Source organism: Antennarius striatus, chromosome 1 (genome assembly GCF_040054535.1).
Source record: "Antennarius striatus isolate MH-2024 chromosome 1, ASM4005453v1, whole genome shotgun sequence".
In the NCBI taxonomy this organism is placed as follows: domain Eukaryota; kingdom Metazoa; phylum Chordata; class Actinopteri; order Lophiiformes; family Antennariidae; genus Antennarius; species Antennarius striatus.
The window spans coordinates 9,652,039-9,665,582 of record NC_090776.1 but is presented as its reverse complement, the minus strand read 5'-3'; the positions used below and the strand labels follow the sequence as shown (position 1 = coordinate 9,665,582).

The 13,544-nt window shown below is 43.9% G+C and overlaps 2 protein-coding genes across 2 annotated transcripts in view; one reads left to right on the top strand and one right to left on the bottom strand.

Annotated features, from left to right (window-relative positions):
* Positions 1-4,708, top strand: part of apba2b (amyloid beta (A4) precursor protein-binding, family A, member 2b) — a 36,688-nt gene extending 31,980 nt beyond the window's left edge. Inside the window, exons 10-15 of the mRNA XM_068321839.1 lie at positions 845-1,030; positions 1,721-1,900; positions 2,591-2,803; positions 2,901-3,020; positions 3,109-3,249; positions 3,385-4,708. Coding sequence (XP_068177940.1) covers positions 845-1,030; positions 1,721-1,900; positions 2,591-2,803; positions 2,901-3,020; positions 3,109-3,249; positions 3,385-3,456 — 912 coding nt within the window. The 3' untranslated portion in view covers positions 3,457-4,708. The remainder of the gene's footprint in view (positions 1-844; positions 1,031-1,720; positions 1,901-2,590; positions 2,804-2,900; positions 3,021-3,108; positions 3,250-3,384) is intronic.
* Positions 4,709-5,098: 390 nt separating this feature from the next.
* On the bottom strand, positions 5,099-8,839 carry LOC137593627 (sorbitol dehydrogenase-like). Its single transcript, XM_068312519.1, has 9 exons — positions 8,713-8,839; positions 8,596-8,629; positions 7,813-7,977; positions 7,472-7,631; positions 7,239-7,357; positions 6,101-6,166; positions 5,841-6,019; positions 5,646-5,767; positions 5,099-5,531 (listed from the first exon to the last, which is right to left on the bottom strand). The coding sequence occupies exons 1-9, from the start codon at positions 8,764-8,766 to the stop codon at positions 5,366-5,368; spliced, it is 1,065 nt and encodes a 354-aa protein (XP_068168620.1). The 5' UTR covers positions 8,767-8,839; the 3' UTR covers positions 5,099-5,365.
* Between the last annotated feature and the right edge of the window lie 4,705 nt (positions 8,840-13,544).

Genomic DNA, 13,544 nt, shown 5'->3' with positions numbered 1-13,544 from the left:
TCAGGACAAGTCAACAGAATTCAACTAAATATTAATTATTTACTTATTTAATATAATGTTACTGACATTTCTGGATAACTAAGGGTAAGAATTAACAACATAAAACCTTCATATATCCAGATTAGAAGGGTATTTGTATCAATTATTCATTTTTGTGCAGGCTCTCTGAGGTAGACTGGAATAAAGAGATAAAGTCCTAGAATCTGTGTTATTGACCTTCTTAAGGTCTTTATATGTGTGAAAAATCTCATTTACCTGTCCCATTATCTCTCCTTTCTTCTTTTAAACAAAGCTCATCTCACCTTTAAGTGAGCTTTGCAACATTTTCTTGTCTTTTATCTTAAAAACAAGCCGCCGTGCAAAGCGGCGGGGAGTCGAACCTCTTCGGGTTCCCAAACAGCTTTGAGATCCCAGCCACTGTTAGTCGTATACGAGGTAGATAATTCATTTGCAATATGTCAGTCTGAGCTTGGCATGTTTACGGGCTCCTGGAAGACAAGGATGTGCCGCAGTGCAGTGTTTATTTTATCTTTCTGGGACTCTGCATGGAAAAGACTTGGTTTGTGTGACTAAAAAGTTTGGTGAGGTTTCTGACAATGATTTCTGAAAACAGAAACTTCAAAGGTGGGCTGGAAAATAAATCTGGCAGTAAAACTAACAAGTTGGATCGAATTAAATCGAATCACAAATGTCTTGAGAGCAAAGTAAAAATCAACGTCGTTGCTTTTTACTGGTTTTCATCATTAATTATTCACATCTAGACATCATTTTATAAATGAACAGCTTGTAAAAGTTGTTTCCCTCTGCCGGGTGCGGGATGTGACTTCTTTGGTTGACCCTACAGGAGACGATGATGGACAACGCACTCCGCACTATATCCTATATCGCAGATATTGGAAACATCGTGGTCCTGATGGCGAGACGCCGGATGCCCCGCACCGCCTCTCAGGACTGCATCGAGACCACACCCGGCGCACCTGAGGCAAAGAAGCAGTACAAGATGATATGCCACGTGTTTGAGTCTGAGGATGTGAGTCCACAAATCTATCTATCTAAAAGGTCACGTGATCACAGCCTGGAAGAAGACTCATTTGGTAGACATCTAAAAATAATAAAGCGATAACTCCTGCTTCCTAAGTGCTATTTGATTGCTGGATATTGTTTAATTTGAATAGTCTTCCTCTGTTTGTCTCCAAGAGAGACACCTCTTGTCTTATTGAAGAAAAATGAAGCAAGACTTGGCAAAATGAACAATGCTGCACAGAAGCAAGATATTTACTGTCTATTCCCCTTCAGAGCAAAGGCTGGAGTCCCATCTGTATTCTCTTCCACTCACTTTGCTGCAAGGCTTTTTAAAGGCCCACCAGTTATAATAGAACCATTCAGGCACTCATCTATTGCCTTATAAACGGCTTCTGTTATTGTGGCTCTACTGGCTGCTTTCACGGCTCTCCTAGTTTTCGCTTTTGTGTTCTTCTGCAAACCAAATTGTCTCTGTATTGATTATTGAGTCCAGGTCATTAATGTCTGCAAATTCTGCAAGAGATTTATCTGCGAGTATAGAATTCAATTAAAGAGCAAACTGGGGTAGCCCGGCTTTTGCACAATGCAGCGTCTGCACTGGATCTGCACCGTCTCTTCAGGAAGGGATGAGTCGTAACAATACAATACAGCAATACAACAATGTTTATGACACTGACGGTGCGTTTGATGTCCGCAGGCCCAGCTGATTGCTCAGTCCATCGGCCAAGCGTTCAGCGTGGCTTACCAGGAGTTCCTGAGAGCCAACGGCATCAATCCGGAAGACCTGAGCCAGAAGGAATACAGCGACATCATCAACACGCAGGAGATGTACAATGACGACCTCATTCACTTCTCCAACTCTGAAAACTGCAAAGAGGTCCGATCTGCGGTTCTACTTCAATATTAATTTTTTTATACAAATGTTTTGTCTCTGTTTGTCAATGCAACACAAAGTCAAACTGCTGTGAGACTTTTTTACATGCGTGACACAATTTACACTCGTGCTGCAGGGAGAAACAAACTAGCACACGGTCGCTGTTAACTAATTAGACAGCTCAAGAGGCAGATGGTGGGGTAATATCTACTCAGAGCATGCCGACTCTGCCCCCTTTTAATGCCGGAGCATTTCTTCTTTAGCCGACATTCTGCCCTAAACGTGTTGCTATAGGCTTTTTAGAGAGTTAGGAACCGTAAAACAGTTTCTGGTGTTTGTACACAGAGGCCACATGGGCGACGCTCCTAAGCTGCTTCTTCAGGGATACGTGGGTAAGTTGAAGCGATGGGAAATCGGGCGTTCCTGAAGCGCCTCAGCCTCTGAACTGGTTGTGTTGAGAATAAGTTGATTTCTCGGACGTGCTTGTACGCATTCTGTGTGCTACATGCAGACATCCGGGCAAAGTTTGTGCAGGATTGGGCTGTTTCATGCATTACCTGCAGTAGTCTGATGCAACAAGAGAGCATCAGCGTTGCACCAAAGATGAACTTGTATTTTCTCATTACTCTGGTGGGTTTTTACACGATGAAACATAAAAATACTGAACCCTCCGCTCTCCCCCTCGGCCCACAGCTACAGCTGGAGAAGAGTAAAGGGGAGATCCTGGGTGTGGTGATCGTGGAGTCCGGCTGGGGCTCCATCCTGCCCACGGTCATCTTGGCCAACATGATGAACGGCGGGCCGGCGGCTCGTTCTGGCAAGCTCAGCATTGGAGACCAGATCATGTCCATCAACAACACCAGCCTGGTGGGGCTGCCACTCGCAACCTGTCAGGGAATTATCAAGGTTCGGAAACGTGGACAATGCACAGCGCTGGGGCTAGAAATCTACGCCTACGCCACCGATCAAGCTCTTTTTCATTCCATCTGTGTTCCTCGGTTAGGGTCTGAAGAACCAGGTTCAGGTGAAGATGAACATAGTGAGCTGCCCTCCCGTTACCACCGTCCTCATCAAGAGACCAGATCTCAAGTATCAGCTGGGCTTCAGCGTCCAGAACGGCATCGTAAGTCCGGTTCTGGGCATCGACACCGGTGACTGAGACGGTACTTTCAGTTTCAGAACGTGAAGTAGAAGTGTGGTTGTGTTTTCAGATATGCAGCCTGATGAGAGGAGGCATCGCTGAGAGAGGTGGAGTCCGTGTGGGTCACAGGATCATCGAGATCAATGGGCAAAGTGTGGTGGCCACGGCCCACGAGAAGATAGTCCAGGCCCTGTCCAACTCTGTTGGAGAGGTTAAACCAACACACACGCACACACACGCACACGCACACACACACACACACACACACACACACACACACACACACACACACACACCAGAAAACACAGAATGTTAGACTTTCAACTTGTCTTTCTCTTGTTGTTAGATCCACATGAAGACGATGCCTGCCGCCATGTTCAGACTTCTAACGGGACAGGAGACGCCTATGTACATATAAACAATGTCCACGGATCCGTCCACGGGACGGCCCGTTGGGTCTGACAGGTCACCTTCAAGGGCAAACCGACGCGATCGGTGGTCCAAGGCCAGGATCGCTTCTCCCCGTCTACTCATTTCCTCTTTTTATTTGAGCTGACAACTGCAACTCTTCATCTCTTCCCTCGTCTACGCTTAACATGCAATGACTATTTTGACATGAGATACATCAGAGAGAAGTGTGTGTGTGTGTGTGTGTGTGTGAATGCTGTTTATTTATTTGTCTCGTTTCTGTTCATCTGTGCCATCTTGGTGAAACTGCGTAGACGAACTCATCAAGGGAATGCATCATAATTAATTTTTTTCTATTCACATAATGCAATATGATGCTCCTGCTATACCTTTTTGTATAGTCTCATTTTCTTGTTCTATTTATTTCTCATGTAAATACAGATTGGGTCATCACTGCCGGTGGGAGGGGCTCACAGCCTGTACTGTATATATTTGTTTGATCTCGCTGTTTAATTGAAAGCAACAATTAAAAGCCTGATCTTATCGTTGTGTCCGGTGAGAAAGAGGAAACGAGTTAAATGTTTTTGGAATATCAGATATTAATACGCTTTGTGGAAATCATGTGAGTCGAACTAACGCGCGAAGCAGGGGTTTATGGGAAAAAAAACAAAAACGCCATATCCTTTTGAGTTTCATTACTGTACGGCAATATACAAGTTCAACCTCCGAATGGCGAGATTTGTCTTTTCTAGATCTCATGTACAAAAAAGAAAACTCATTGAAACAATAATCAGATTGTTAATGTGCGTTAATTCTGCTTTTGATATCAAGGTCACGTGTATGAGAAATGACATTTCTTTTGTGTGCTTCTCTACCGGATGTCCACCTTTCAGGCTCGCGCTACCATGAGTGGACTGTGAATGTAACTTTGTCGTGTGAGCTGTCCCATTGCCATAAGCAGTGTTAGAATGTGTGTACATAAAGAGAAATTCGTCTGGTGTTGTGCTCATGTAAAAAAAAAAGAAGAAAAAAAAGACAAAAACACACAGGTTCGGTCACCGCGGACATCTTCACACCTTCGGCTTTCAGTCTGGACAGGTCAAGACAGGACTGTGACTCACACTGATGGAAACAAGCCTTACCACGGGGAGTGTCGGTTTCACGATGCGTTGTAGTGATGCTGAACCATATGGACGTTCTCTGTGTGCATGCCTCGTATTAGTACCATGTCATCGTGGCAAGATAATAAAATGTGGGCTGAACCTTGCTGGGTTTTTTTCTTCTGAATTGAACACATACTGAATGTGCTGCTAAAGCACTGGCCGGTGTTCAAACATAACGCTCACAACTGCAAAATTAATCAATTGTTGCTGTTAACACCATTGGGGATATATGGGGGGTGGGGTGGGGTGGCATCATCTATTTTCATTTACAGTATTGATATTCCTGTTGGTGTAAAATGGAAAAATACATTCACTTCTCGAACAGTAATGTCCAAAATTAAAATAAAAGATTCATACGTAGAAATTACTTGTCCTATAATCACATGAAATTGGTAGAAGACCCTTGTGTTATGGTTCCCTCTAGTGGCTGAAATTATGCAGTACAGGTCTAATAAATAAAAATTGCTTTTTGTTTAATTTAGAAATATATCTTTATTATACAAAGATTATCTTTTCCAAATGTAAAATCAAGCACATTTCTAAATTATATCCAATCTTAAAATGAAAAAATGTTGAGCAACATAAAATACCATCTCACGTCCAACTGAACTGTCCTGCAGGCAGAATGGCAGCAAAATATTTCACAGTGCTGTTGTTAGCGTGCCCCTTTGAACTTAGCTCTGTTATCTTTATTAGGGTCAAGGTCCGGTTTGTCTCGCTCTGTCTGTCGGGTCTGGTTCACTTCAGCGGGTCACATCAGGGCTTCTGGTCCTTCTGGTCACACTTTAACATGACCTTTATCCCTAGACCCTGACGTGTGGTCTCAAAGGCTTGCAACGCCTCCTCCAGGGGGAAACGGTGGGTCACAAGAGGCTTCACGTTCACCTTACCTGATGCCAGCATGGCTATAGCCATTGGCCAGCTGCAAGACAATTTACCAACAACTTCAATACCTCAAACTGAACACTTATTCTATTTATGAGCTCATTATTGAAGCCAGAAAGAAAATTCAAAGCAGATATTCATCTTTCCTCACGTGTTGCAGTAGCGGAAAACACCTCTGATGTCCACTTCTCTAAGGGCAGCATTGATCAGAGGAACTGTGGCCATCTCAGAACCGAGACCCACCAGCACCACCACGCCTCCTGAACGTGTTGCCTGACAGGAAAGAACTCTGTCATGACTTGGTTTATGTCACAATCTACTTTAAACCCTCAAAGTCATCACATACATAGATGGCTGTTTGAATGCAGCTCTCAGCTCCAGTGCATTCAATAGTGATGTGAGGCTTTGCTCCCATCATGTCTTCTACAGTCTTGGCCAGCTGCTGAGGACCGTCATCTTTTTTCACAGCTAGCTGGAAGTCTGCACCCAAATCTTTGGCCATTGTGAGACGCTCTTGACACAGATCTGCGCACACAACTGACGGTTAAAGAGGACTGAACAGAAGAATCTTGTTGTCGTTAATGTTGAACCAGGTGATTGTGTTACCGCTGATGATGACCTGTGAGGCCCCCATTGCTTTGGCCACAAGCAAACAGACCAACCCGATTGGTCCTGTGGTGAGAGGAGACAGTTGTGCTTAGTGCTTCAACTTCTTATCGTGATCAATGGAAGCAGTTGACGTTTCCTGGGTCGAGTTTCTCAGCAGATGTCCTACATTACCAAGGGAAGATCTAGCATCAACACAAAGGTGTGGAGAAAGCATCACAGTGGCTGTGAATCCAGAGGAGTGATCCCCGGTAGTTTCTGATCACAGCAACGCTATCCAATGCGCTACCGTTCCATTAAAATTGTTTGTTATAAGAAAAAAAAAAAAGACTGTCCAAAACTGGAACAGCAATTCACCCAACCTGCATCCTTCTGCACCAAGACTTAGCTCCAAACAAACAAAGGGTATCTACATCGCCAGGGCACATTAGTTCAACTGGCTCATTTGGGTTTAGACTGAATAAAGTTACCCTTGGTTAGATAAAGGACTCTGTTTTCTGACATTGCTTAACGCAGGCGTTGGTAAACATTTCACAACATAGAGGAGTGTGTTAAACATTAAGAAAGAGGTACGTTAAGGTTCATCAGTTGTCTTCCCTGCTACAGTTTTGTTAAGTCAGTGTGAGTCTCACTTTTGCGATTACAATGGATCCCCTAAGCATGAAATCGTGGTCCATACTTGGAGGGGCTCACAACTCAAATTCTACCAAATCAACTGTTCCCTTTGCAACGTTTCAAGACCGTTCTGAAAATAAAGCACAGATTATCACCTACAAATCAGTCCAGATAGACAACGTAGGGATGGAGAGGAGCCTTACTACCACGCCTCTGGAAAAGTAGGCAGGACTATAAAGTACAAGAATCGAAAAGAAAGACCTGCAGTGTTGAGCGAATGTTTGCATGTCTGAATCAGCCAAATTGGTTTATTTTTGTAAAAAGAACACCCCCTACTTAATCGATGGGATTAGCGTGAGGAGGGGACCTGAACTTAGAGCCACCATCACAAAGACAGCAAGACAACAACTCTTCTTTCTCCACTGGGGAGGCTCAACATGGACTCCCTCGATACTCCACAGCTTCTGCTGTTGCACAAGAGCGAGGACAACTTTGAAGTTCCATTGGCTTTTTCTTTATTCACCTGCGCCGCAGATAAACACGGTGCTGCCCAGGGTGACGCTGGCTCTGCGACAGGCGTGGATTCCCACGGAGAGAGGTTCGATCAGAGCCCCCTCCTCAAATGTCACATTATCAGGCAACCTATATCATTGACCAACAGTCAGAGAAACATCAGAGAAAGACAGGAAAACATATGAGGAAACTTTGGGTAAGAGATCAGGTGTTGGGTAACCTCCGGTGCAAAGACATGCATACTTGTAGCAGAAGTTGGCGCTGTGTTTGTAGTATCGGCACAGATTTCCATCGTCAGGCGGCGTGGCACAGAAGAAGATGGTTGGAGATAAGTTATATCGTCCGTTTTTGAAGAACTCGTCCACCTCACGGGGAACACCGGGCTCAATGGCCACTCTGTCACCTGAAAAACAGGGTTTTATAGCGTCTCCGTACAACTGAGCATGGATAAGACTTACATGGTATAAGAAGACTGTATGACACATGTCCTAAGTATGACATCATGTAAAATAAACCAATGAGGGGAAAAAAATAGAATTAGAATATCACCTATAAGTCATGCAGGTATATCCCAATCCACTCACCAACTTTAAGGTGCTTTACCGCTGATCCGACCTTCACCACTCGCCCTGAGGCCTCGTGACCCAACACCATCGGCTTGGTGAGCACAAAGTCACCAATGCTGCCGTGCTGCCAGTAGTGAACATCAGATCCGCAGATTCCAACAGAGTGCATCTGGAGCAACACCTCTGTAGACAGAACACGATCCACAAGACAGAACACACTGACACACACACTTTGATCTATGGTCTTTGTTACAGCTAACTACCTAACTAATGCAGGGAAGAGCAATATTATAATATAGATAGTCTGAAATGTTCTATCATGTTATGGGAGAGAAGTAAAATTATTTTAAGTCGTCTTTTTCCACAGAATCTGGACCCAAAATTTATAAACTCTGCAAACGTGAACATGTGATGAAAGGCTTGACAGAGATTTAAACAAATTAGTGAGTTTAAAAAAATAATAATAAAAAAACAACGTATGTAAGTCAACAGGTTCCCCAAAATTAAAATAAAGTGCTTTGGTTCGGAAATTAAGATATAATAGCGGACCCTTTGGGTGTGGGTGTGTATTAGTCTAAACTTTTGAAATTTTAAGCACAGTCCTTATAAATGGAGCTACAACAATAACCTGGTGGTTCTGTGGTATTCTTGCAGTGGCTTTGAAATTAAGGAAGTACAGTATGTTTTTTGAGTTGTTGCCTTCCGTGATATTTGGAGGATCTTGCTCGTTTCATCTTTCCTTAACTTCACACACACTGAAAGGCCAGCTTGTTGAAGTGGGTTCACCGGTTCAGGTCTTACCATCGGGTCCTGGTTCCGGGACGGAGCGGTTTTCCTGCGATAATTTCGCAAAAAGAAAAAACAAAATCACCTTTAATTCAGATTTATGGTTGTTAATTATATTCTGAGGTTAATTACCAGCCTGAGGTCTCCTTTGGACCGCAGAACCACCGATAGGTTATCCTGCGCCATGACGGACGGTCACACGACCCGAGGACAGGGCGAAGATTATACAAGACACGTCCTGTCTCCGCTACAGCAGTGGAACAGGTTCGGTCGAAGTACAGCCAATAGGAAGAGACACGCCCCCGTAAGGGCGGGACTGTTACCAAAACAAAACGTCTGATTGGCTAAAACCAGCGGCACAGTCCATCTGGAGGCGTAAACATGACGATCAGAGAAATTTAATGTCGATCACGTGAAACTAATTTACAGCTCAAACCTACTACGCTGCTGCCTCACAACACGGCGGACACGGGTTCGAGTCCCGCTCTGTGCGGAGTTCGCATGCTCTCCCCGTGTCTGCGGGGGTTCTCTCCGGGTTCTCCGGCTTCCTCCCGCCTCCAAAAGCATGCGCTTCAGGTTGATTGGCCGTCCCAAATTGCCCGTAGGAATGAGTGTGTGTGTGCGTGTGTGTGTGTGTGTGTGTGTGTGTGTGTGTGTGTGTGTGTGTGTGTGTGTGTGTGTGTGTGTGTGTGTGTGTGTGTGCATGGTTGTATGTCTTTGTGTGTGGCTCCGCGATGCACTGACGTCGTGCCCGGAGTGTCCCCCGCCTCACGCCCCGTGACCCGCTGCGGCGGATACAGCGGTGGGACTCTGAAGATGACTGACTGACTGACCTACTACTACTACTACTACTACTACTACTACTACTACTACTACTACTACTACTACTACTACTACTACTACTACTAGTGACGTGTGGTGAGGCACTGATTTCATCGTAATCAATTTCCTGTGCAATTTCCTCCGGGATTAATAAAGTATCTATCTATCTATCTATCTATCTATCTATCTATCTATCTATCTATCTATCTATCTATCTATCTATCTATCTATCTATCTATCTATCTATCTATCTATCTATCTATCTATCTATCTATCTATCTATCTAATCAGATTTACAAACATATGAACCTACAGTGTAGTTTATTCACACTTTAATTATCAACAGTGAGTGGGTTATTTTTAAAGTCTCATAGTTGGATTATTCACATGTAAATTGTAACACACAAATAAGTACATTTGATTAAAAAAAAGTAATGTTGTTACCTACATGTTTGTTTATATGTTACATTTACTTATAAATGAAGTCCATGCGCCGCTCCTTCAGAAAAAAAGCAGCGAAAATTTTTTAGTTTAGATATGTAATCCTCCATTTTTATAGTAAGGCAAGGCGAGTGGAAAACAAATGAATGGCTGTAGTTTGCTGTTACTTCTTCTACGGCCGAGGACTCCTCTTCCTCGACCTGGGATCACCAACGACCCCTACCATAAGGCGCAAGAACTGCAGGCCTCACCTAGTGCCTTCTTCCAGCGGTTTCAGGACCGCTCAACTCAAGAAAGACGTTACACATGAAGGAAGAGCCGGAAAACCTGGTCCAGGAGGACGGATGACCTCAAAGCCCTTCGGCGTGTTCGTTGATCTTGAACTAGGACAACTTCTTTTCGAAGTTGAATAAACAGGACAAAACCAAGTAAAGTTGCAAAACAGAAAGTACTTTATTAGCAGAAATTCCTGGGCACAGAGACTAACAGGAAAGAGACTCCAAGCTGTGTGCAAAGAACCATAATACACATACAATATTTACATCCATTCTAGTAGGTGTCAACTAAACATGGGATGATCTAACTCTCATCCTATCAGAAGGTGCCAACGCAAGGTGTTCTCCATATTCTCACTTTGTGGCAATTATTTCATGTTCTGGGGAGGCTCACTCTACTATCTCGCGGCTGCAGGATCCACTCAAGGACATGCTGGCAGAATCACATAATTCTTCAGTCAGAGGTCACATTTAGGAATTTTGTAAGTTATTGTGTTATCTGCAAGGTAAAGATGATTTAACAGGCACACTAATTAAAAAGTGGTGATTTACAATGGTGAATTATAAGTTGTAATTCAAAGTGTTAAAAATGGTGCGTTATCATATAAGTACATCATCATTCCCCCTTTTGAACTCGAAAGACTTCAACCATGAACCTTATTCCAAAATACCAGCAGGGTCAGGGTCAGCCAATGATTTAAATTTAATGTCGATCACGGGCCCGAGGTGCCCTTGAGCAAGGCACCGTCCCCCCTACAAGCTGCTCAATTGGGGCGCGTTCCTGAAGCCGCTGCCCGTCACTCTGCCTCCCTATGTGTGATGTTTGATGTGTGTACTAACGCTAACTGCATGCTTACAGGCCCCCCTGTGTGCTGTGTTTCATGGGGCCTGTGTATACACTGATTGCCATTAAAAACTAACACAAGAACATGTAAAAATATATATAAATATAAGAGTGGGCAATATGATCTCCTAGGCTCCAGTATCTGTATTCTACAGGCACATTACTTCCCCACTTTGGATCATGGGGGGCAAATGTAGGTGGTATAAATGTTTGAACATCCCGGCGATGACGCCTATGATGTTGATGAGCCACAAAGGGGTGATGGACAATTACAGTATGATCTGATACCCATATGGGCGCACACAATCCTGTCCACTGCGAGGGCAAAGTATTATGGGCATGTCTTCCACACAACTACATGATGTCCGGTAAAGGTGTTAGGGCACGTCGCACATCCCATGGTAGCAAGGAGAAAACCTGGTTAAAATATTGATAATCAAGTCTGCCAACAGGTGTATGACCTGTTGTGCTGTTTAAACACACCGAATGATTCATCCTCTGAAGATGCACACGATAACCAATGGACGTGCCTGTCACGTTATATGCCAGGGGACGAATCGAGCAGGTATTGAAAGACTGTAGAACATTATTTAATCTTTCTAAGATACTAGTAGCAGAAGCACAGGGTCCCATAACTGACTGCTGCAACCCCCTTTATATAGAGTCATGCGGACTCCATATAAAGGGGGTTGGCTGGAGGAGACTGGCATAAGAGAACAATTTGATCGGTTTAATCACTTAGCTGTGCCATATGCATAGCGGTACCAAATGTTGTAATCAAGGTAATGTCCGTCAAGTTGTGATGACCAAATGTGAATATCAACCATCTCATTATGTAGGTAGCGCTTTTTGGGCAATGCCTTAAGTGGTTGTTGAAGTGGAGCCAAATAATATGGTCCTAAAGACCCTTGGTCCTCCAGCTTCGTGTTCGTTTTCTCTTGGTTGTGGACAATTTCTGAACAGAGTTAAATAAACAAAACACTCAGTGAAATGTCGAAGCTTCAAAGTTTATTTTTCAATTGCAAAGAGAATATTCTCGGCACTTTGTCTCATGGGAGATTACTTCCTGCAGAGTGCGAGGATGCACTTGCAGCACATGGATTTTATGCACATCAGAAGGCGGGGTTCACCTGGTATCACAACAGCTGCAAGATAGCAGGCAAGACAGTGGGTTACATTCAGGTGATGTCATGATGCGCCAATTATCTGAGAAGAAAGAGGAAGACGGCCTTGCAGACGGCCTGGCAAGAGGTGATAAGCAGACAGGTCATGAAAACTATCGTAGCTATACGCCAATTATCTAAGAAGATATACGCCAATTATCAGAGAAGAAAGAGGAAGACGGCCTTGCAAGAGTTTCTGCTCGACTAGCTGTGCAAGCAATTTAGCATAAGTCAGCAGTTCTAACTGTCACGTGATGTGACCTAAGATGAACTTTAAGCTCAGTAACTTTCCACAGCAAAATAACATAAAAAGATATAATTCCAACATAACATAAAAAGATATAATTCCAACATAACATAAAAAGATATAATTCCAACAATCCCCCTTTTGGACTCGAAAGAGTCCAACACCTAATCAAAAGTACCAGCAGGGTCATCAGCGTCTTGGAGAAGAGACATGCTGTAGGGAGGGGGAGGACCGGATTTACCTTCTATGGTGGTGGTGATCAGACGGACCATCAAGGAACGAATACAGGGAACGCAGCAACAACCACAAGTGACTATAATGGCAACAAAGACGGCTATAGACATGAACAAAGAAATAAACAACGTTTTCCATTTACCAAACATGTTAGTAAACCAGTCATCCAAAGGATTATCAATACCAGAGTGCTCATGCATAGTATCGGAGAGAGCACGCAAACCTTCCAATGCTCTGGTTACAGAGCCATCAGGAGCTGTGTTATTAGGGATAAAGGTACAACACATATCCCCAAACATAGAACAGACACCACCTTTTTCAGCTAGGAGCATGTCCAGGGCCATACGATTCTGAACAGCCATAAGGGAAGTAGGGGCCATCTGTTCAGACAAACCTGCAATTGCATCACGGGTCAGATTAGTCAGCCACAGAACATTGTAATGAATATAATTAATACGATCAACATTCTTATTGGGCGTAACCGGGAAAAGGGCCGCAATCAAAGGAAAGTTTTCAAACCCCGCAGCAACTTGATCAGCCAATTTGTACTCATTTGGAACACCACGGGGAACACCAATTGCATCCATGTAGGTGGGATTATCTATAGATAAATCAAAAGTGGTAGGGGCCGAACGAGGAGTCCGAGATAAGACATGGCGTCGTCGACGGGCAGTTAAACTAATAGGAAGGTCAGAGGAGGACTTCAAGCGTTTCAGCTGGTCACCTAAGAGAAGCAAAGGAGCACGAAGACGAACCATGGCACACACACCTCGATATTTGCTGGTGAGGCGAGCATGAAGGCCACCCTTGCCACAGTAATAGTACAAGCCTAATCTGGCCCAAAAGCCTAACTCGGCCCCTGGTCTGGTAATGTTACACCACGTGGAATCAAGAGAACCTAGATCAACGGAGCCTGCGGTAAGATTAAAACACACATA

What these genes read in the sequence shown, in the direction of transcription:
- LOC137593627 (XM_068312519.1), bottom strand. Translation starts at nt 8,766, where the DNA reads ATGGCGCAGGATAACCTATCGGTGGTTCTGCGGTCCAAAGGAGACCTC. An exon ending in CCCGGAACCAGGACCCGATG is followed by an intron (nt 7,978 to 8,595) that starts GTAAGACCTGAA and finishes TTCTGTCTACAG; the next exon opens with AGGTGTTGCTCCAGATGCAC. An exon ending in CGTGTTTATCTGCGGCGCAG is followed by an intron (nt 6,167 to 7,238) that starts GTGAATAAAGAA and finishes CTCTCACCACAG; the next exon opens with GACCAATCGGGTTGGTCTGT.